Below are 24,278 nucleotides of genomic sequence, written 5' to 3'. Positions count from 1 at the left end.
TGTAATGATGTCTCCCAACCCGTCTCCCCATTAGAGGCACCTTCTCCTTTCTCTTATGGCCTGGGTGTTCCCATGCATTTTCCTTTCCCTCTAGTCCTTAAAACCAAGTGTGTGCATGTGCGTAAGGGGTTCTCTCACCTGTAGGAGAACCTGAGTTACAAAACACAACCTGTTCTCCCTTCTTACACTCCCAACCGCTTCATAAGCTGTTGTTCAGGAAAGACTCCCACTCTCACAGCTGAATCCCACCAGCGCTGGCCGCGAGATACTACAGGCTGCTCTCCGTGACTGATGGGAAACTTGATGGTTCCCTAGTTCCCAAATAATGTGGTCTGGCTCTTAGCAAAGACATTGGCAGTGGCTGGGAGGAGAAGGAACGTTTCACGCTTGGCTGCTCCTTTTGAGCATGTGGACAGGCAGGACCCCCACCTTCCAGCAGACCCTCATGGGGGGCAGCAGGCCTTTTTGTTGACCCCAGCTCAACGAGCAAGGGAAGAGGGTCCAGAACGCAGCAGGTGTGGCAGGAGAATTGGTAGAGAAGAGGCAGCTTTCTCAGTAACAGTCATGCAAACCTGAATGTTTTACTTGCAAGCTGAAACCAAAGACACAGGCGTGGTTTCATCTCATTTCAGTCTAATAGCTCACAGACGAGCTGATGACAGAATGGGGACAACCAGCTGTAAGAGGCTGCTTCTCTTCTGTATGGTATCGACCCAGAGTAAAGGTGCTGGAATTGGGCCCTTAAACACAAGCAAACTTGTGTGTTGCTGTACAGTCATTCTTCTAAAAGCCAATGCAGTCTGGCAGCTGGTTCAGAGATGCAAGTGCTTCCTTTGGGGCTCTGGGAATCTCTGTTTTCTGGAAGGTACATGCCATTTTAAGATTTTGATGAGTTATTACTCTGGTGGTTCTTGGAGAGACTTGTTTTTCTCAGCCAAGTACTCAGGCTGCTGAAGCTGACAGCAGCCTCTCCATCGCTGGGTGATAGGACATCAAACTAATGGATGCAGCCATCTTACTTTGTTTTTCCTGGCTAACAATGAGGAACATTTGTTGTCTCCTGTCAAGTTTCCATGTGAAATGCAAGCTCTATGCTAATTAAACCAAACAGGAAAAACATTTTTCTATTCTCATGTAACTAATCACTCCTGTACCCAAAAAACAAGCCCATCTTATTACGGAGCATACGTAATGGTTTCTTTCACCCCACTGTTAAACTTAGCTCAAAAACATACGTGCAGAAACTTTATTTAGAAAGTTCAATGCTACCAAGGGCAAACCCTCAACCCCATCATACGGGCTGAGCAAGTGGGGTGGGCATTGCCCTTCAGGACTGACTGTTGCACCGGGCATGCCCATAACAGAAGCCTTCAAGCCCGGAGAGGGTCCCACTCTTCTGGGCGGTAGCAGACGTTTCAGAGTAGCGGTCGGAGATATTCTTTGGCTCTTTGCAAACCTAGGGAGGAGCTAGTTGCACCTGGGTTATCCTTGCTAAGAAGCTTGCAAACCCCAGTAGCCCAGGGATGGCACTGGGCTAACACGGCCACCGTGCTGCCAGTGCTGCACACGAAGAGAGAGCCTGGCCAACGCTGCATAAGGCTGCCCTGTGCCCTCTACATGTAGCCTCTTGCCTAGAAACTCTTTAACAAAAAATAAAAGTTGATGTTCTGAACTCATCATCAGCCAATTCCATGAGCTAGGCCTGCGCTGCCCAGACCCTAGTTCAGCCCCGTCTGTAGACGCTACTGAATATCCCCTCCAGCTTTTGTACCCTTAGCCAGCAGATCTGGCACTCAGGTTGGCAATAAGCATGGCACAGACCTGCAGAGATGAAAAGTTCATGGAGCTGCAGATCTGTCAGCTAACCCTGACCCCCAAATCACCTTTCTTATTGGGGCTTGGCAAACCCCTGAAGAGATGTCTGTCTTCAAATGGCTCTCCATATGTTACCGCCCACACGGGTTCGGCTGCCAGCTGGCCCCTTCACACCCTGTGCGGGAAGCAAGGTGAAAAGATTTCTCTCAAAGAACAGGTGCTGTTCGCATTTGGTCCCAGGGAGTCTTGCTACTGATTTCCGTGGGATCTCAGTGGGGTCCTATACTTCTAAATCCCCCTCCAAGCCTCTTCAGTCAATAATCCAATGAGAGCCAGAGATTTGGTTTGGGATTTCAACATACTTGTTCAAAGCCAGTTTTGGGGAGGGCGGGTGTCTCTGGCCGAGCAGGGAAACGAGCTCTCTGCTTTGTTGTAACACAGCAGACAAAGAGAATTCTCCTGTGGTGGGACAATATGTTGCTAATTATACTCATGCAAAAGCTTCTTTTGTGTTGTAAATTGTAGACGACTGCAACGATTTATTCTGAAGTGGAGGGAATCCAAAATATTCTTCCCCTCTTCCAAAATCTCTGTAGGTTTGTGTCCTTGTTCATTAATTCCCCCAACCCCCCACAGTAGTTACAGCACAGAGCTGGGATACAATTCAGACTGACACAGGTTTGTTTGCTATCCAGACTAGGCCACTTAACCTTCCTACAGCTAGACCTAAAATGCTGGAGGCTGCAAGTGGGAGAGGAACAGTGGAAAAACCGTGGCCGTACCCTGTTCATGCTGCCTTCCAGCATCCACCCTCTGCCACTGTATGATACAGGAGACCGGGGCAGTTGGACCTCTGGGATGCCTATACACATGCAGCAAGGCTGCTCTGATGCACTGTAATTCCAGTGCGTTGGAGCAGACTTGATGAATCGAGCCTGCAGGAGCACTGTAATTACCATGTTCCAGCAGACTCCAGCATCATGTGTATCAGTGTCCCTGCACCGAAAAACGGTGGTGACGAGCTGTAATCAGAGCGCCCTCGACGAGCTTTAGTTAAAGCGCCCCTACTGGCATTTTTCAGCATGAGGACACTGAGACATGTGACACCCTGGGAGCTTTAATTAGAGCACCCCCCTGCCACTCCTGGAGCACGTGTATAAACACCCATGGATTCCCTCTCTGTAAAAAAGAAATAGCAAATAACTGACCTAAGTACAGTGCTTTGAGAGTGCTACATGCTAGCCCGTGGGCCGAGTCACGCTGGGAGTTTCACGAGAGAAACTGCAAAGCTGTGGACACACTTTCAATGAGGACAGACTGCAGAATGCCCCAAGTTGCCCATTACCTGACAAGTGATGGAAACTGTGCTGCAGCCAAGGTTAACCAAGGTGATGCTAGCAGTATGTTATCCCAACCCAGACTGTGAGAGAAAGCTCCTGTAAGCATGCCAAACACTTGCCATGTTCTGGAATGGGCACTCAGTGCATACTGACACAACCCAGGTATTTTCCCCTGAAGCAGAACTACGAAGAGACGTCAGCTGTCACCAAAAGCTTCTCCAAATGAATCAAAACCCAATCTTTTACTATGGAGGAAGTAGTAAAGTGGACAGGAGATTTGAAGCCCATTAACATGCCTGATTGGAGCCAGCAAATACACATTTTACAATTATTATTTTGCTACAAACAATGGTCTACAGAGAAAAAAAAATGTTCAGAAAGGGAATCCCCTCCTTTTCCACTGGAAGCAGGAGGACTGCAGGGAGTTCCTGGGACAGCGAATATCAATACCAGTTTCCCTGGATGCAGTCCTGAACATCCAGACTGCACTTAAGACACCTGATTCAGCACCGCGGTTGTATCTTGGCAGATGAACTACTCAGAGCATCCCACCTAAACAGCTCATTCTCTTAGGGTCTCTACCATTTACAGGCAGTCAGTCCCCTGATAAATAAAAGCATTTTAAATATTTTGCTGGGCAAAATTAGAGATGTGCTTGCCCTTCTACGACTAATGCAAACCATTACAGCATTTTGGAGCAAGCCAAGCATCGTTTTCAGAGTTACACAGGTCCCCCTGGCTGCAGAGACAGTGCAGCTCTGATATGAGGGGAGAGGGAGAAGCCATATAGTGAGGATGGGGTGAGTGTTGGATCCTAAGGATGGAGCTGAGTTTACTTTCCCAAGGCTCACATATACCAGTGCATTCTGATCTGGGAACACTGCCTGCCCAGAGGGGGAATGAGACTAAAACCAGACAGTCTAGCATTGAACAGATCCACCAGCCCTAGCACAGATGGAGCTAAGGAGCTGAAATAGTCCTACCAAGGGGTGATTTTATACTTACATCTCTTTCCATACTGGAGGATATGTTCCCTCCCTCCTCCCCCAGCCCACAAGGCTCACTACACAAGCACTCAGCACATGGCCTGCTTCTTCCTATATAGGACACTTAAACAGCTGCTTGTGTTTGGTGCAAATGTCTTTAAACCTGTGTAACTGGAATGGCCCAGACAGCCGAAGCAATGGGAATGGGCCAGCTGCAGACACATGCCAGTAACGTCCAAATATGTGCACACAATCTGAGGGTATATTTATGGGAGCTGGCAACCCATGAAGCCTGCCAGGTCCCTCTGGAGACAGGACTCAAGAAACCCACATTTGGAACTCATCAGTGAAATGGCATCGATGGACTAAGCAGAAAGAGCCAGATTTACAGAGGCCTAGAGATGCTTAAAGATGCAGATGAGTGCCTGGCAGGACTTACAAAACTGCCTAGACAAGTCAAGTCAATGGGAGTGAGGTTCCAAACAGCCTTCGGCACTTTGCAGCTTTGGCACAAAACGCTCATTGCTTTTGCAGTGCAAGACTGGGGGAAGGAAGGAATAAGCCCATCGAGGTTGATGGGCTTGCGTCGGAGCATGCTGGGACCAAAATCTGGTCCCTCGCCTACCAAATGGCTATTTGGTATTTTCTAGCATGTAACCCCCTCCCCACAAAGGGATAACATTGCGGGAATTTTTTTTAATATGATTTTGATTGAACTTTGGTCAACTTGTATTACAATGATCTCAATGATTTTTGTTAGTAAAGTCAGTGTATAAAATGTACCTTTTACATCTCCTTTCTAACTTTAGATCTCCTTTCTAGATGGTAAAAAAAAAAATCTTATAGGCCAGAAAATACAGTGCTTTGCTTTAACAACTGTCTACCTTTCTGCTCTCCCAATGGATTAAAACATATAATCAATAGCCCGAGCAACCAAATAATAGCAACTAAGTGCCAAGTACAGTTACAGTTAAAAGCCTCAGCTGCCCATAAAAACAGTAATGGGAAAATATTAATTTCATGCATGCAGAGATCTCATATGCAAATGGACTAGTTTTCCATAGGAGCTGTGCAGAGAACAGCTCTCAATTTCCCTTTAAATAGATAGCCAAATTTTCAAAAAATTATTCAGCTCCTAGCAGCTCCAATTAGCTTGCAAGGGCACTGAGAAATTCTGGAAAGCTGAACCTGAATGCCAAGTCAGGTGGAATTAATTTCTGTAAATATTTCTAATGAACCTAGCATTGTTAGGTTTGGTACAATTCTCTTTACACTTGCGTTAGCAGTAGCTTTTTTTAAAGTCAATAATGCTACATCAGCATTAAAGTGGCACCAGCAAAAGAAGAAATAAATCAGACTGTACCTGCAGTACATTGTTAGACAATTAAAGCATCTACATGCACTTCTCAAGCCTTTAAAACAACCACTTTTTTGAGAAAAAAAAATCCCAACATTTCTTCCACACTTTCCTTTTCAGAGATGTGCACTAAATATACTTATTTTCATTGCAACAAATCCTAGGCAGAGTCACAGGGTGTTGCTGAAGGCCGTTTGTGGCAGAAACATGTCAGCTTCCCAGCTGATATAAATCAGCATAATTCCTGCAGTGATGCCAGTTCACACTAGTTAAGGATCTAAGACATTATTCTATCCTACAGTTAAAAGAAATAGTATGCAACCCTGAGACATGCTTGAGCACTGCATTTATATTTCAAGACATATGCTCTTTATTTGGCACATAAGCTTCCAAAGGAGCCCATGCTGAAAGCATGGCATGTTTGCTAATGACTACCTGCCTTAAGAGTTTCACACTAAGTTAAGCACATCTCCCAGGGCGATGCTTAGCATAAGTCCGGTGTTTGCAAGCAGGCATACTCTACTTTAAATAAGCCCTTAAGCCATTGTCTTTGCTTGATCCAGGCATGTTCCTGAAGGATGAACTCTTCTGGCAAGGTGATTTACACACCACACAGTTAAGCTACCTTCTATTCACAAAACATCCTGCCTAATAGCAGAGCTGTTTTAGCCACTATCTCTTAGTTAATTTATTTTTTTGCTCAGAGACAGGAGAATGGGACGGTAAAGCCAGGATTTGGAGGAGGAGAAAAGGCTGCAGTTGGAGTCAAGAAACCATATACACACCATTAAAAAGCCAAAATAAAGCCCTATAGTTTTGAAACCTGCAGATTAACTAGACCTCCCACCTGAGAAGACTGCATGCAGCCCTGACTCAAATGGATGCCTCCAAAATCACAAGGTAACGATTCTGCATGTGCATTGCTTTGTGTCCCATTAAATAATCCTGAAGGTCATTGTTCTTTTAGGTTTTAAATTGTAGTGGTGGCTTGGACAGTGACCACTACCCTGGAGGACAGAAGTGCACAGATTACCTTTGTTGTCTGTTCTCCAGCCTTCCAACTCACCATGCCACCTGATGTACGGTGTAGTAGGGAATGGCAGCTCCCGGTCACTAACTTACAGCATTTCAGCACATTGTGTCTTTAATATCTTCTTTCTCACCCTAGTTCTTTCCTTGCCCCCAACCACTTTGTCCAGTGCAATCTCTTACCATTGTCGTTCAAATCCTTTTGACCTGAGCTGCCAGCTTCTCTCAACAGGGACTAGTGCCTGCATTATCAGACCCAAGCCCTTTAAAGCTGAAACTGAGAAAAAGGTTTTCAGATATCTGAATAAAGGCTTGATCTGCAAAATGGTGAGAGCTCCCATTACACGTAGAGTGTCTAATTCTTCCTAAAGGTGTACCTTAAAGGTGAGAGCCCCAAATGGCCAGATTTGCAGTACCTATGCTTTCTTCGAAGTCTGAGAGAGCTGTGGGTACCAACTGTTTGAAAAATTAGGTAACTGTTACTGAGAGGACTAGAAGAACAAGTCTCAGACATTAGGAAACTTTGGGCCCTTTTTGCCACTAATATGACAACTCCTACAGACCTACAAAGTAACAGCTTCCTCTGGTGTGTGTGGGGGGGTTTGAAAACATCCCACCTTCTTTTTCTAGCTTTACTGTTAGGAATAAATACAACAGAACTTAATGGAATTGGGACCTGATTGTCAGTCAATAAAAAAAATCACTGGCTTATCAGGCCCTTTATTAGGAATGTTTGCAGTGGAGCAACAATAACTGTAGCTGTACGGTGAAAGCTAGGAGGCGCGCTGAATCCAGGAAACAAATTACATGGAACAATAAGGAGCAAAGACACACAAAATAAAGCACAAAAGCAACCTATGATATCAAGACTCCACTGCACATATTTCTTTCGCTAAGAGAGCTAGAGAGAAAACACGCACAACAGACAGTCATATCCTTATTGAAATGCATGTGTATACACACCACTGTCATCATTGTAGTAAGACCAGAATAAGAAAATGAAACAAGAGCAATAACCATTTGGGTTGGTCTAATAAAAGATATCAAATTCACCCAAGGAACCTTGTCTGCCGAAGAGCAATAACTGCACTCCCGTGTGAGCATCACCAAGAGAATTAGAACAGCCTAGGACAGAATCAGAGCACGATAGTTTACTAAATATATCTGATCAGGTTGTAAATGCAAATATATGGAAATGCATTAAGGCAACCCTTTGTCCCAAGCCCTTGTATATAGCTGCTCTTTAATCCCTCTTTCACTTTCTGATAAGTGAAAAAAAGAGAAGACATGCAAAGACAACATCCATTTTGATACAGTACTCAGCTGCAGACTGGTCTCGTCTGGGACAGTGTCAAACGCAGCACAAAGATTAAAGGACCCTTCAAGAGATTGTGCGTTCTCGAGACTTTTGCAGATTTGGCTTGTGAAGAGTCGTGGAGAAAAATGTTAGCGAGGCAATTTATTGAGGTAGAATTCTGACACTAAGGAAGAGAGTGATCAAAGGCCCTGTTGGCAAGACGGATGGGCCATGAGAGCTGGGCCTTTAAACAATTACATTAAATAAGATTATAAGAGAACTGAAATGTAAGAATACGTCAATTGTGAAAACACACTAGCATAAAAAGGTGTTTTTATTACCTCGGTCCTGACCTGGATAGAAGTGTCCTCATGATAGAAATAAAGCTGGTGGAATAACTTGTTGTAGATAAATGTCTTTATTCGTTTAGCCCTTTTTCAGTTTACGAGAGACTTCCCAATAGATCTGGGTTTCTACTAATGTGTTCATTACTCATGAGCATTTCCTGACTAGCTCCTGTGAACAACAGTTGATTATTTATAGCGGACAAGCTACCTCTTAAGTCACACAATATTACTTGTGCTCATGCCTGCATCAAGCAAGGTTAACTGGATAACTCTGTTCGTAATTCGATTTTTATAGTTCTGAATATAAATCACTTTCCAGCATAAATTTTCACACAAATCATTCATAAGAACATCAGTGAAACTGGGTGTATGCTGCTGTTGGATAATTTTTAGTTTTTCACAAGTCTGAACAGTGTGTTAACCCATGAAAATATCTGGAAAACCATTTCTGTGTTATTCAGGAACTCTAACATATTTATAAAGTAATTCCCATACCTAATTGAAGCTATCCAAAAATGAATGTCCCAAACACTAAACTCATGAAACTTAACCTTACTTTCCCCAGCAAGGTGGATTGGCAAATAGCCCTCCCCATTGAACTGTCTCAAGAAAACAAACAATCCACTTCAAGAAACTTTCAGAAGATAAAAATATATTGCTTGTATTGTCACAGCTCCCAAGACATCAGTAGGGCTATGAGAGTTGAAAATAGCTGAAGATCTTGGCCTTTGGATATTACCCCAAATTCCATAGGATGGGAAACCTTGGATTCAGAGGCAATTTTTTTTGCTGTTATCATTTTGCAACAACCATGCATATAACCATAAAAGACGTCATGTCCTTTTTCGATTCCATTTATTAAACACTAGGGATATGCAAAACAGCACCGTTTCATTTCAACTTCCGTTTCGATGGGACAATGTTTTGTTTCAAGTTTCACTTAGTTTTGAAAGCACTGTTCCGTTTCATTTCATCAAAACTGTTTTGCTGTTTCGACATTTCGCCCATAGGCTATAATGGGGAAGCACGAAACTGCCTATAACCTTGTCATTTTTTGGCAAATTTGGATGAAAACAGCAGGGATGGTAGCCCCTTCTGAGGGCATGCAGCCTGCCATGTTTCAAGGAGATAGGTGCAGGGCTTTCAGGGAAACTGCACCTCAAGCTGCCAACAAGCAAAAATTATGACGTGAGTGTGAGTGTGTGTAAGGCACGCTGGGGCCTCTACATGACGACATGGTAGTGTGCCTCAGTGGAGGTCTCCCCTACTGCCTCAGTCCGGTCCACCACTTTAAATGACAACAGGTAATAACTTAGTACACAGTAGCACCAGCAGCATCTCAGGCAGCCAAACAGTCACAGTCAATACCAGAGCAGCCCTTCCCCAACTTCCCCCTCCTTCTCCCCCTTCCTCTCCTTACTTTCTGTTTCCCTGCAGACAAGCCCAGCTTCAGCTTTAAAACGTTTTGATTGCCCTTGTTTCGTTTCAAGGTTATTTTGAAGCCCTTCATTTCGTTTGGATTTCCCTGTTTCAAGCTCAAAACGAGTTGAAACAGCCTCAAAATGAAACAGGCGGCGAAATTTTACACAGCCGTATTGAACAATTTTGTCACTTGCCCAAAGGTTACTAGAGGAGCAAAAATCACTAACTTTTCCATTCTGGTTACTTTTTCTTTTTTTAGAGTTCATCGGCATCACTAAGAAGACACGCAGGAATATTCACAGCACTAGACATAGTGTCTGTCCATCAGTGAGAGGTGTAAATCTCATAGAAAACTCGAAGGATAAGCATTTCACAAGCCTTGGTGAGGCACAGGAGAAACAAGGGCTGGGTATTAACCCTGTTTCAGTAGAAGTAACTTACCTTCTGCCATATTATTCCTTTTGGTTTTAAACGTTTGCAATTGGTTTTAATAGTTCTTGTTGGAGTGAGGATATAATCCACAGTTAAATCATGGTCTCCAAGCAACTCTTCTGGTATGTCAACCACCTAACACCAGAAAGAAGAGCAACATGGTAAGAAATTAGGATAAACCCACTAAAACTGCATCATCCCAGTTTATGAAATACCAAACTTTCTCCATTAAGGCAAGAGAATAAAACCAACTCCTGATCTATATTCTAGACAGTATCATTATGCAACTAAGTAAGTGCAGTACCAACTGCCTGACACACTCCTAGCACTGAAATTATTGAACTGTTACCAAGAGACCTTCAAAAATTAACATTTTAGTTTACCTGGCAGTCATGAACGATAGTAACTACTGGTGTGTCCTCTGTGACTGCTCCCATTGACACCATCATTGCATATTCCATGTCTGCATAACCTTCCCCTTTCCCTATTCTCCAGCCTAAAATGTACAAAGAGAGATAATTATACTAAAGAATAGCAGAGGAGAAGGCATGGTAATAACAAAGTAGCATTCAGGTTAAAAGGCAGCCTGCAAAAGGACCTACTGGAAGTGTGCATTTTTTGTGCTCAAACGTTGTGTTGGGAATTAGCAGTGAAACTAAGAAGAAAGCTGGTTTCATGGAGTAGCTGTAAAGTTCCAAAAGCTTCCAGTTAATGGAAGTTTGGATTAAAGAGTTTTGGAACAATGGGGAAAAAAAATAACATTTAAAAAAAAAGTCAAGTTCACGTGAATCAGAGACCTGCTGTCAGACAACGCTAATTGTGAGCACTCACCTGCACGGGCAGAATTGGAGAATAGGTGTTAGTTAACTCATATACAAAGAAGAAAGCCAGGGTCACATAAAAAGAGGAATGTATTTTTTTAAAGAGATAGTAATGCTGATGAAAGGTGCTGGGCTGTTAGTTGGCCCACCGAGGTCTTCTATTGATTTTCTCAAATAGGTACAGAATAAACAGCTGTTTAAGTCTTAACAGCTTCAAGTCTTTCACGCTGTCCCTGTCCTGCACATCTCTGCTTTGTTCAATGGGACTATTACTAATAGCTAGGGAGTAGATCGGCTCCCAAACCCATTCGGCTGAGAACAGAGACTCCTTGAAGAGCCCAGTCAAAGGGAACTGAACCAGCTAGTGTACTGTAACACCTTTCCCTGCAAAAGCTTTGCAATGTTAACACCAGCTTTCAGGAGGTGGATGAGACTACTAGTCTTCTCTTAGGAAGGACTGTACTTAAAATATGTAGCAAAATTAAAGCTTCATCCCTACCTTTTTCAGAGACAGCTACTGATCCTACAACAACCAGGTCCACTTTCACTTTTGCATCCAGGCCTACAGGCACACTGTAATCCTTTACCCCCTGAAAAACAAGCATGAAATCTTATGGTAGCAAGTCAGGCTTTGCTCCCGATTGAGTGACACAATAAAAATCAAACCTGTTTTTCTCAAAGCAAATAAAATGCCCAAGCTCTGAAATGCCCCTTCCATATACAAATATCAGATGTCTGGAAAATTACTAGCAAGTCAGAGTCAGAATTTTGGAAAATAATTTTCTGCTAAAATGAAGGCGATTCTGGCATAGTTCAGTGGGAGAGCTGAAGGTGCTGAAAGCCGGAGTTGGATTCCAAAAACTAACTTGAGGCCCTTAGGGTTGGAAATCTCAGCAAACAATACTTAATAATAAGTGGCCCCATTCACATGACGAATTCAAAGCACTTTACATTCTTAAATTAAGCCTCATAATGCCTCTGCAAAAGAGGGAAGCATTAACTTCAGCTGCAGAAGGTAAGGTATGGAGATGTTAAGGTCATACCAGAAACGTTTCTGAAGCAGTGTCAGGAGTAGGCTCTGGATCACCTGCCTCCCACTGCCAGACAGTCAGCACCAGACTAAAAATATTGCTTGTGTGGAAAGATAAATGTGGGCTCCAGGGGGACTTGAACTTTCTGCTTTCCTTCTTTGTAACTTTTTGGTGTTTGCACCACCTCTGACACAATGGTGTCAATCTGTCGGCCCTTCAGCCCGTCTCTGTCAGGGACAGATGAATGGAAAATCAGAACTTCTAAACGTAACAAATAGCTTTTGTTTTTTGAACTTCTCTCTACCACATATATTCTAGACAGACTTTGGCTAGGTTTCTAATTGTTTGCCTTACACAGGTACAGACAATAGTTGCCATGGCCATTCCAGAGAGCACATGCACATTTATACACAGCTGTTAGCTCTGATGAATGGACCACTGTACCCGGTAGAAGGTGTGACAGTATCTACCTGCATCTTCATCTAGTTGCTGGACAGTTGGCGAAGCTTTATTCCACTTAGCAGAGGTGGCATAGCTCTGCCATCAAAGAAGGAGGTAGACTAGACCAGGGCTGGAGCTACAGGCAATTAACACCTCTGAAAAAAAAATCACCCCAAGGCATCTCAGCATGGGTGTCCAGAGGTAGGAGTTTTACCATGTTTAATTCTCTCTTCAATAGACTTTATCTTACATTAAAACTCAAGATAAGAGCTACTTTAACTCATTCTTAAAATGGCTGTAGACTGTAGAGCATAGAATGGGCCCTCTTCACATTGACTCAAGTTATAAATCTTGATTTTTATCCTAAGCTGATGCTAATAATAGAAAAAAGCCCAGTGAGACCAGAACTTGGTGGCTGACTCTCCAAATATAATATGGAAAGAATAAAGTTTACTTTACATCAGTGTGACGAGGACTCTTTATACAATCCTTTCTAAATACAAGGTGTTCTAAAAGCCTTACTATTTTATTCTCTAGTTCAAGTCCATCTGAAAATACAGGCATCATCATGACAACATGATCATAAATTTGGTAGAAGGCCAGGCAGAAGGTCAGGAGAAAGTTCTCTTTTGAATAACACAGGTAAAAAATTTCAGCTCCTAATAGCTTAATAAATGTAACGGAGAAGTTCACTTCTGCATTTCACACGTTTTCCATCCCAAATTTATATACAGAATTATTCAAGGAAATCTGCATTTGGATTACTGTCTTAACATTTTTCTCCTTTTTTGTCCCCACTTTTAACCAGGATTGGCCAATCAACTAAAAACACTGCATTTATATATAGTATCTCTCAACAGACAGACAGACAGATATAGTACCTAGATTTTTAGATACTAGAAACAGATGAAAAAACAAAGGATTTTCCTGACCTACTGATGGAGCTAGAATATATGACATTTTACCACGAGAGGGCAGCAAAGCACTGTGTTACACTTCAGGAAAACGGGTACATTTAGAATGGACTTTTTTTTTTTTGCACATCACTTGAAGTGGATGTTACTTAATTTGTTTCCTAAGAGTCAAGATGGTAAAAAACCTGCCCTTTCCCATGCAATTAGAGGTATGTATGACTTAGATTAAGCAACAAGTTAAAAAAAAAATGAAATAAAAGTTTCCCTCTAGGCTTAAAAAAAAAAAAAAATCATAAAACTGGCTAGGCAAGAAAATGCAGAGACTGTATTTATTAGACTCCTTGGCTGCATCCAGACATTCAAGCACGTGCAGTTTGTGGCACCACAAGCCTCTTTGTGGCGCTGCAAACCACACATGGTGAATGTTACACGTTCCCCATGCTGTAAATATGCAGCACAGAGCCAAAGTTTGCTACTGGGATTTTTCGGTAGCCAAAAACAAAAAAAAACCCAGAAGTGGCATGGCACATGCCCAGCAAGCATGCGCGGGACACACATGGAGGCCTGGTTGTCCAGCCAGGCCTCCACGCTGCTGGATCTGTGTCCCTGCTGCTCCAGGCCACCAGGTAAAATTGCTCTCCCTAACTAAAGAGATGGGAGGAGCTGGGCAAGGGTAGTTTACCCGTTGTGGGACAATTTGTCCCGTAACAAAGGGGATGTGCAGGGTCATGTGCTGTGGCAATTTGCACTGCCGCTAGCATGTGCCCCTGCATATCTGGACACGGCCCTTAAGTTTTAGGAGCGTGCCATCTCAAAAAGCTGCTCACTGTAATGCATGTAATTAGAGTCCATGCTTTAGCCACAAGAACCCTTTGGAACCCGGCTCTCTTATTATTTGGCACTACGACAGCGTCTAGAGACTGGGGCCTTGTGCTGCTTTGTTATACCAGCCTCTGGCAAAAGACAGAACATCCCTGAAAAAATGTACAGGCAAAAGAAACAAAACAAATGAAGGAGAAGTATATCCATTTCTATACAGGAAGGCAGCATGTCAGAGCTGAGGGTTTAACCTAGCTCTTCCTACCCTCAGTCCTGTACTGCAAATGTAAGATCAACCTTCCTCTCCCTTGGTTCAGTCTCTCCCATGTTTGATACCTGTGAAGTAGCACATTTCCTCAGGATCTCTTTAGTTGCTCCCAGAGGTGGAACAATCTGATTGAACAGCCCTGTCCTCAGACGTGGTGTTGGGACCAACAAAGTTTTCCTTGCCTGTGAAAATAATAAACATTAGCTCAATTACAAGTCAGCTGAAGGGTTTTTTCTCTTTAAACATGCCAGAAAGTTGTCTTTACTTTCATGTGTTTGAGCACACAAAGACTGAACCTTCTCTGGGTAAAAAGACAGAAACATTTATTCTTGTGTGTACAAGACTTGAAAATCAATTCTTTCCAATAAGTATTAATATCTGGGAAGCTTGTCTCATTGTCTTTTACTTAAATGTAGCAGCTTAACAACTTAAATGTAAAAATCTTCCTCTATAGTGATACTGTGGGGGGGGGCCGGGGGAGAGGAGATCTGAGGAATCTAGTTTCTGTGACACGCTGATCCTATTAGGCATTTTAAAATATAACACACTGAAAAAATACATTGTGTTTAAAGTTATATTGCAGCTTCAGATCAGATTTTGTGGGCTTCTGGGGCAAAACGGGTGGACTGCAAGTTTATACCTTGACAGAACTCATAATACGGCAGCTTTTTGACAAGCATTTTGTTCCTGTGTTCTCTAATGTACAGGGGGTTAAAGTCCTGGGAAACGCCTCCGGAGTCACCAAGTCTTGTCCTGTCTAATGGCCAGCAACTGTATCAGTAATACCTTTCATGAACTGCTTGAGTTCAAATCATTACAAGCACAAAAAGCTAAAGTAAGAACTGTATCCTGATGACTTACAGCTAGCTACCTGACACGCAGAAGAGGGAATATATCTAGTGGTTGGAGCCGAAGGTCTGAACTCCTGAGTTCTGTTCTTGTTACCATGATCAACTTGCTGTGTTCTTCATTTGTAAAAATACCAAAAAATAAACCCACTTCTCTTCCTCACTTGGACACTGGGAGGCAAGCATTTTTAAGGTTCTTATACAAAGGTGCCAGAAAAATACAAATGTCGGATGACGTGGTCAGTTCAAGCACTGTTGTCCTACAGTGCTCCAGCAGAGAGGATTCGGTTACCTGCAGTGCTGCTAGTCGAACTCCTTCTAACGGTTTGTCGGGGTCTACTTTAATCTCACGTGTTCTGTCGAATATTTCAAGCTCTTTGATAGCCTGACAAGCCTGGTGAGACCCCTGCACGAAGAGAACAACAGAAACAAAATAATCCCTTCCACTTACTTCCAGCGTTAGAAATCGAGCATTCTTCTGGGGGGCATCGGGGTTTATTTTAACAGTCCTGGCCATTTTGAATTCTGGTAAATCTGGGAGCCTGGCTGCAGCGTGAGACGCGCCCTGTTTTCACGAGACAACAGCACAACTTTTCAGAACGGATACAGGGATCTCACGCTGTCCGGCACGCGATGAAACCGAAGCCCCTGCTTTGTTTCCCGCAACTAAAGGCATGATCGAGCTTTCGGCATTTGGTGTCAAGATGACCGCTGTGCAGCTCTGGTAGAGGCAAAGAGCTATAGCGCCGATTGCTCATCCACAAAGCACATGAAAGGTCAAGTGGATCGCAAAGCGACGGACCCGAGTGCGTGAATATACTGCAATATTTGGTAAGTGCACTAAATGCCACTGCTGACATGAAATCCTTCCCCAACCCCACACCTGCCTAGTGATGAGGGCTGCAGTTTTTTTGAGGCAGCTACCACCATCCATCATTGCTCCCCCTGCATATCACATACACAGCCCGACTACAGCCGCGGGGGCACGGTGGCACCCCCGGAGATGCGAGTCCAGGGCCAGGCTGGAGGTGAGCCGTGCCTCAGTCTCCCCCTCTGCGAAATGGGCATAACGACACGGACTTCTTGCCGCGCGTTCCCCGACGAAGCGACGCAGAAGAGCCCGCCGCCCGCGACACAGGCGAGAGGGATCAGGGTGGCTCTCGCGCGTCTCCGGCCGCCCCTTGCTGCGCCCGCATCCGGCGTCGGCCTGGCAGCTGTCACCCCCGTGGCAAGCGCCGGAGCAGCGCGGTACCTTGAAGTTGGGGATGCGGTGATGCACGGGCCGTGGGAACTCGGCCAGGCCGCTCGCCTCCAGGTGAGCCCAGATCTTCTCCCGGATGCTCTGCTTGGAGGCGGGGCCTGCGCAAGGGGCGGGAGGAGCAGTGAGGACCCGCACCCTGCCATGCCCTGTTGCTAGGCAATCACCCCAACATCCGCTGCTAAGCAACCCGCCCCATTGCTGGGCAAGCAACCCCTCAGCACACCCAGTTGCTAGGCACCCAGCCCCCACAACACCCCGCTGCTAAGGCAACCAGCCCCCCCATCTGTTCCTGAACAGCCTGCCCCGTTGCTGGGCAACCAACCCCTCAGAACGCCCCGTTGCTATGCACCCAGCCCCTCCACAATACCCCGTTGCTAAGGCAACCAGCCCTCTCACCTATTCCTAAGCAACCCGTCCCCTCAGAACGCTGCGTTGCTAAGCACCCAGCCCCCCGTTCAACGCCACCAGCCCCGTTGCTAGGCACCCATCCGCGGCCCTCCCACCTGCCTGCCCGGCGCCCGAGCACCCCGCGACCTCCATGCGGAGCCCAATAAACACCCCGCCCCCACCGGCTACGGCGGCCTGGGAAGGACAGAAGGCCTCGCGAAGCGCGCGCGCGTGCGCAGAGGGCGCCTGATATATCATCGCATCCCGCCCAGGCCTGACCCCGCCCTCCCCCAGGGCTGCAGGAGGCTCGAGCTGCTGCTCTGCTGTGTGCTCCCTGTCCTATCTGCGGCTCTGCTTTCCACTCCCTGCTAAAAATGGTGAAAATAATGATGATTATTATCATTATCGTTGGCAAAGGGGTGGGGGGGATACTAAAAATTTTGCTTGGGGCCTGTGGGAGTTTACGTACGTGCTACCCGGGGTCATCCAAGGAGGGATCTGCGGCAGAGCCGACACCCCCTGCTCAGTTCTTGGAGCAAAAGGTCATTTTTCTGCTACACTCGTGTGACGTAACACGAGGCTGCTCATCTTGGAAACCCCCGGCGTGTAAGGAGGGGTAGCGAGCGTGCAAAGTGCAAACGGGACCGGCCCAGGATCTTTATAAAGGCAGAAAATAGTCACGCTCCAGGTCCAGGTCCCTTATCCTTTATTAAGTAAAAGCTCAGCTGCTCTCAATGCACAGCTCCTCCTGATTTTTTGTTTCCACACCAGTGCGTATGCAGCTTTATGCTATGGAAAACGGCGTGTAACTCGAATTCACGTAAAGGGACCCACTTTACAATGTAATAACTAGGGGTACCTTCCAAGACCTCGGCCGTACTGACCCCCAGACCCGTTTCTGCCACTTTTAAGGACAATTTTGGGACTCGCCAACAGCGGACCGTACACGCAAGCACAGGGTGGTGGCAAATGTTACCCTAATGGTGGTGGCAATGACTAAAACACGTGTTACGGACAAGGAGTGAGCAGCACAGATCCACACGGAAGACTATATTTTGGTGCACGTCGCTCCCACAATGCACCGCACCCATCCCATAAGAGTGAATTGACCTCGCAGATAAATTTTTGGTTTAAAAAAGGGTCGCATCAGAGCGAATTCGTATTACAGAACCTGCATAAAGCAAGAGAAACATGTATTGGGTTTGTCTGATGAATGCACCAACTTCTGGGCCTGATCCTGAAATCTTTCATTTCGGTTCAGTGTTGTTGAAGTCAATGATTTAAAACCCCTTCCCGCTCCTAAGCGTCACCAGAGTCTAGCGGCTGGCTGTGCAATGCTCAAAACTAGCACGATGATGGAGATCACAGACTTTTTTCCAAGTGTCGAGGCTGTAGAGTGTCGTTACTAAATTCTGCCATATTCCAAATAAGGACTCTTAGTGGAATGTTTCATTTAAATTAAGTATCCTCTGGAGACTTTCTGGATGTGATATTCTTGGCTCCATTTTCTTTTTTTGAAATGTCTTCTTTGGTGGGCAAGTGCTATGTTATAATTTGCCAATCCGCAGCTGGGGATTAGATCAGATTTAAAAGGCGTAATACAAATGGTTGCATAGCCCAAATTCATGAACAACGGTGATACACTTCCTCAGATTACATGTACAAAGGGACATTCTGTACCATTGATTTCAAAGCAGGTATCATTGCGGGGGGGGGTGTTGTCTGCTTAAAACTGAGCGCCCAGTATAGCCTGAAAAGGTTATAGAAATAACACCGCCTTTTGCTTGTGTGCTGTATCTGGAAAAAAAAACAGATTTAAAAAATGAATCCCAGAGCAATTATTCTCCCCCTTAAAACCAGCATGTTACAAATAGAGTAATTTATAAAGCTGACACTGAGTTTCATACTCAGAAGAGCAATATCCTCACTTAGAGTTAATAGACTATTTAATGTTTTTTAAACAGCATATATTTATTATGTATGGAATTAAAGTATTAAAAAAAAAAATTACCCTGTGAAGCCAGTTTCAAGAATGTGACTGTTGTCTAATGGAGTGGAAGAGAAAGGTCATGGGAACAACGAAACCTAGGTTTACGTTAAAGGGAGTTGGGGCAGTGACTGTCCTATGCATTTGGTTTCTAATCTGCTTGGTTTGGATACTCCTGATATACATCGCAGTCAGAGCTGACTGTTGCTGTGCCAACCAGAGAGCAGAACAAATGAGGATGCTCCCTTCCTGAAGAGTTACAGATGTATTGCTGGGCAGCGAGACGTGGATGTTCTCCTTGCTGCTGCGGTTGATTTTGCATAGCCTTTCCCCATGATAAATCTGTACAAATACAAGTAGAAGAAATGAGTTCACTTGGAACCTTTCCCCTGTGTACTTCACCTGGTGATTTTTGGACATAGATTAAGTGAACGCATTCGGTGAAACACTTTCAAACAGTCACAACCGCTGTCAACCTGGGCTTTTCACTGAAGTTCCTGATAAGGTTTCCATTCACTTCACTAAGAGCAACTACAGCCCAGGTCCTACAACGGGATACACTTAGGAAGCCCCTTACACTAAAGCTGAGTGTGGCTGAGGTTAGAGGGACTCAATCCAGACATTAGCAGACCACCCATGTGGCCTGGGGCCTTGAAGTTGGGAACCTTCTCTTCCTACTCAGGCCAGATTCCCCATGATTTTTTGTCCCTTGTAAAGAGTTTAGGACAAGGCCCCTTGAAGAGCAGCTTTACAACCACTCTTTCATTTAGATAAAAAAATCTGTAGCCACATAATCTCTGGAAAGATACCTCGTGATAGGCATACATTCCTCATGTGGGCGCCTACAGCTTGGATCATGTCTCACCTTCCCTTTGGAGACCACACATATTAAGAGAATGAGGATGGTGCATTGGTTAGAGCAGTAACATAGGACTTAGGCTCCACTGAATGCTTCTCAGGCAAGTCCCTGAGCTTCCTGGAGCCTCGAGCGGCCAGTTGTGCAATGAGGAAACTAGCACTTTTCTACTTTGCAGGGCCGGTGTGAGGTCAAAGCCTTCAAATTTAAGAGGCTCAGTTACTGCAGTGAGGGGTAAATCACAACTCAAGAAACCAATGGATAGAGTTGCTTAGGAGAGCTGATGTTCTAGCCCTTGGACTTCTTACTACTTTGGGGCAAGTTCTTAAACTAGGACCTTCCCTAATATGTGAGATCTTTTCGCTCTTTAGCTATTATCTGATTCCAGAAGTTAGAAATCCCATTTGCTCAAAAAGACTACTCCATGATCTGGTATTTCTACAGAAATCAATGGAAAGTTTTTCTTTGCTTTCAAAAGCAGTTGCACCAGCTTTGTTTTAAAAACAAGGATAATAAGTGGGATGATTCGATTTTATACTCTTATATGGCAGGCTTTACCAGAGTGTTTGAGTTTACTAAAACATATCAGAACATTTAAAGCAAAGAATATTTAAACATCTTTTTAATTAATAAAAATTAAAAAAACAAACCCATTTTCTAAATGTTCTAAACATTTTTAAGAGTAAAACAATTATAAAGAGTAATAATTATCCAGGTTTCAGCATTGAATGTAGAAGGAGAAAAGTGCAAATCTGCTTAGCAGTGTTAATAATCTGAGGAGGAGGAGGAAGGAAAAGAGGCAGACTGAATAAGATCTTGAAGTCCAAGTCCTGTACTCCTGTACAGGAACTCCTGTACTCCAGTGCTCTTGTCTGCCCCCAAAAATGGTCCTACTAAGTCTAAGAACAGCAAAAGAAATCTATCTATCTATCTATCTATCTCACCTGTGGCACAGGGGATTGAAGAACTGCTGCTACCCTGAGAACTGGACAGGATAACAACAAAAGCAGGTCGAGAATGTGGTTCAGAGACAAACGAAGATGCAAAAGAAGCATCTTTCTGCAACCACCTTGGCTTGGGGTTGCTGCCAAACGACACTTATTTGCTAATAAACTGAGGACAGTTGCATAGTGTTGCTTGGAAAACAACGAAAGGATGGCTGTCCCTCAGGGCAGGCTGGGTTGAACGTGACCAATTGGCCTCGAGTTAGATGCAGTGTTCACGGTCCCGGGTTGGTGGCACCAGTACTGATGTCGCTGCTGCAGAGTCCCCAAGCTAAGTATTATCCAGGTGCATGTGAGTCAGTGCCGGGATCTGTCCCAGGGATAAAGGTTGTAGCCGTGTCGGTCTACAGGTAAAAGCAGTCAGTGTGGTAGAGGCGATATTTTTTATTAAACCAACTAGACACATGCAAAAAGATGTTCTTTATTTGCCAGCTTGCAGGCTCACGCGCCCTTCCTCAGGCAAAGGAGACTGCAAAGATCTGTCCCAGGGAATAAAAAAAAGAGACGTGGTTTCTATTGCCTATTGCAAAGCAGACTTCTTTAGAGAAACTCTTCCCTCCCATTCACTCACTAACAAATACCCCCAGGGGGAGGGGAAGGGGTCCAAAAGAAACCTCCTAATACAGCACCAAAACTTCGGGATGAACACTCAGAAGAGACTATTGGATCCCCTGACTGCTCTTCCAGAGAAGAGCCGGGAGGTGTCAGCACCCATATTCAAGGATTCCCCTGGAAAAAAAAAATCCCAACCTTTCAATTCTCCTGGTTATCCTCCGGAGGGCACCAAACCCCACGAAGTGAGCGAAGGGATCAGGTGCTGGTGGAGCAGCGCTGCACTCGGCTGCGGGAGCAACCGGCTTTGTTGCATTTTAGTAGCAAAACAATGCCATAAATCTGCTGCAGAGCACGCATCATAGCGAGCTTTGTAGCGGGGCTGGCCACTTGCACGTCTTTTGTTGTTTCTACCTTTAAAAAAAAAAAAAAAATCATCCTCTAGGATTGCAAGGCAATTTGAACAGCGAGGATAATAATAACAATAATAGTAACAATAACAGCAATAACAATAACAACGATAACAATAACAAGGATGACAATAATGACAATGACACTAATAGTAACGATTATCATTATAATTATAACAACAACAACAACCTTTATTGTAGCGGAAAGTTTCCAGCTTTTTTTTTAAAGACTGTCCACAAAGGATAAATACAATACCCCTGGATTTGCAAGAAGCTGCTGATCAAGTAAGTTGTCTAAATATTGCTCCCGAGAGTCCTACAGAGGAAGAGAGAAAGAAGCAGCCCCTTCCAAGGAAAAGGGAATATTTTTCCTTCAGTTGAAAGGACTTCTCTCTTTCTCTCTCGTTTGGGGCTCGAGGTATTTTTATCTGCAGTCGAAAGTCGTGCTCTTTCAGCTTGCCTTGATTTTCGACGCTACAGGTTTTCCAAATGCAAGATGCCCAAGCATAATGCTCCGGCTCGCTGTTCTTTAGGCAGCCATCCTGGACAAAGCTTGGCCAGTGGTGAACTCCTGGGAGGTAAGATTTCTTGAGAGGCAACTTCTAGCAAACGATCTCTCTAGGCGTCTAAAATAAAATCGGTGGGGTCAGCCTTTTGCATTTGCAAATCTCGGTGTGTGTTTCAAACTGTCCAGGATTTCAACGCAAAAAAACCACCTCTGCGTGTTTCATCGTCTGCTTTGGGGCAATGAGGTCTTCTCCACAGCGCTGTGGCACTGAACACTAACGCTGAGACATGCGAGGTCGATCTAAAAACCACGCTGAACCCATCGCGTTTCTCTGTCGCTGTATTTAAGGGCAACTCTGTTATAATCATGTGCTTTTTGCAGAACAAAAAATAAATCACCCGGCCATTGGCTTCCTATAATGACCCCCACTCATGCACGGATGTTTTAATTTTTTTCCCTCATCAAAATGAAGTGCCAGAGCCCAGCTTGTATTTCCCAATCAAGGTCCCATCATTGCCATTTGTATTTTTATTTTTATTTTTTTACCAACGCTGCATTTTATTTTAAAGTAATACGGAACGAGTTCCCCTTTCCCAGACTTTGCCCCCTCGCTTTCCCGATGCTCCCTAGCTCTCAGGGGCACCGAGATAACAGCCCACAAATCAGGGGAGATGCCACAAGGTGCTTTCTCCGTATCAAACCGGGTTTGATAGCACCAAGCAGATCAAGCATTTGCTAGCAAATCGCAGGGAGGAAAGAGATCGCCTTTGCTTTTTATGAAGCCTTTGGTCTGCCCCAACCGGCCCCGATTTCCCCACGAAGAAAAGCCCCGAACTGCGCTGCTTTTGCAAAATCAGATCCTGGAAATGACAGCAGCAAAAAGAAAAAGGAGACTGGAGCCGATTGCTTCCGCAGCGAGTGTATCAGTTATTTTGCATTTCAAATCACCCTTTGAAAATCCACATCCAAAGAAAGGGTTGGTTTTTTTTTCTTTAATCGGAGAATAAATCTAACTCCTTTCGTATTTGCTGGGCAGACAAACGCCTTTTCCAGCCGCCGCCGGCCCGCTCCCATTAGCTTTTACAAATACCTGCACTCGCACCCCTCCAGCTCGCGTCCTTAATTAACCGAAGCTGATTGCCTCTAATGAAATCATTAGGGAGAGAGACCCGGGGGGCAGGGGGTCACACGGCTAGAAATCCCGTCTCCACCTTTGCTTCTGGCTGTTTTAATTGTTGTGTATAAAATCAAAGCGACACTTATTCTTTTTTTTAATTGCCCCGATCCTCGAAGAAAATGCTGGAGAAATCAGATGTCCGGCTCCTGGAGTGGGGAGAGACACCCAGGACGTGTACCGGGGAGGGTGCTCGTCACCCTCCACCCACCCTCTGCTTCTCAGGGCTCCCCCTTTGCCACCTGGTACCCATTAGGGGAGTCAAAACGAACCCAGGGGAGACGCGGGGCAAAGAAGTGCGGTGCGGTGCAAAAGCAAAGCGGATTTAAACTAGGCACAGCCCTGCCCCGGGCTTGGTCTTTGCCGGCTGAGATGGTGAGGGAGAATGGAGGCAGGAGGCCGGGGTGGACACCGCATCTGCTCTGGAGCCCGGGTCCGTTGGACCAGGGGCACGTTTGCAATGGAGGAAACGGGACAACATGGGCAAGCAAGCCCAGCTCAGCTGCGATCCGGCCGGCAGTCAGCTGCTTTGCATCCAACACCTTTAAAAAAGAAAAAACCCAACAAAACCCTTTTCGGATTAAGGAAAAAAAAAATTAAGAAAAAAAATACAACCCCGATGGCTCCCTGCGTGTTATCTCGCTCCAAGCAGCGATCTTATTCCGCATTCTCTCCCTGCCCCGCGATTGGCTGACGCAGCCTCGGAGCGCTCGCCCATTGGTCCCGAGTCCTGGCGGGAGGCGTGGCCAGGGGAGAGTAAAAACTCGCCTTCAGCAAGAAAAGTTTTGAAACTTTCCCAAACCCTTTTAAGGGGAGTTTGGCGTTGCGGGGCTCTGCCGCACACACACTTACACCCACCATCCGGACTCAGCCGCGACCCGAGAGTTTATTTTGATGCTGAGTTTGCAAGAGGCTCGCAAGATCTCTCCTTGTTGATAGAAGAAACCTTCCTTGCTTCTTCTTTATCCTTTT

General features: G+C 45.0%; 1 protein-coding gene across 3 annotated transcripts in view; it reads right to left on the bottom strand.

Annotated features, from left to right (window-relative positions):
• Positions 1-16,995, bottom strand: part of MTHFSD (methenyltetrahydrofolate synthetase domain containing) — a 19,606-nt gene extending 2,611 nt beyond the window's left edge. Inside the window, exons 1-7 of one of the 3 annotated variants that reach the window (XM_014519522.2) lie at positions 16,932-16,995; positions 16,420-16,526; positions 15,619-15,732; positions 14,388-14,501; positions 11,346-11,436; positions 10,409-10,521; positions 10,035-10,160 (exon numbers count right to left, since the gene is read on the bottom strand). In XM_014519522.2, the coding sequence (XP_014375008.1) occupies positions 10,035-10,160; positions 10,409-10,521; positions 11,346-11,436; positions 14,388-14,501; positions 15,619-15,732; positions 16,420-16,526; positions 16,932-16,968 (702 nt within the window). In that variant the 5' untranslated portion in view covers positions 16,969-16,995. Of the gene's footprint in view, positions 1-10,034; positions 10,161-10,408; positions 10,522-11,345; positions 11,437-14,387; positions 14,502-15,459; positions 15,574-15,618; positions 15,733-16,419; positions 16,527-16,931 lie in introns of all 3 variants that reach the window. The other 2 variants (XM_006022747.2, XM_025203117.1) reach the window with 2 other exon arrangements.
• Between the last annotated feature and the right edge of the window lie 7,283 nt (positions 16,996-24,278).

Source organism: Alligator sinensis, unplaced genomic scaffold, assembly GCF_000455745.1.
Source record: "Alligator sinensis unplaced genomic scaffold, ASM45574v1 scaffold228_1, whole genome shotgun sequence".
Classification (NCBI taxonomy): Eukaryota; Metazoa; Chordata; order Crocodylia; family Alligatoridae; genus Alligator; species Alligator sinensis.
The sequence above is the reverse complement of the archived record's forward strand: the minus strand, read 5'-3'. Positions and strand labels throughout refer to the sequence as shown.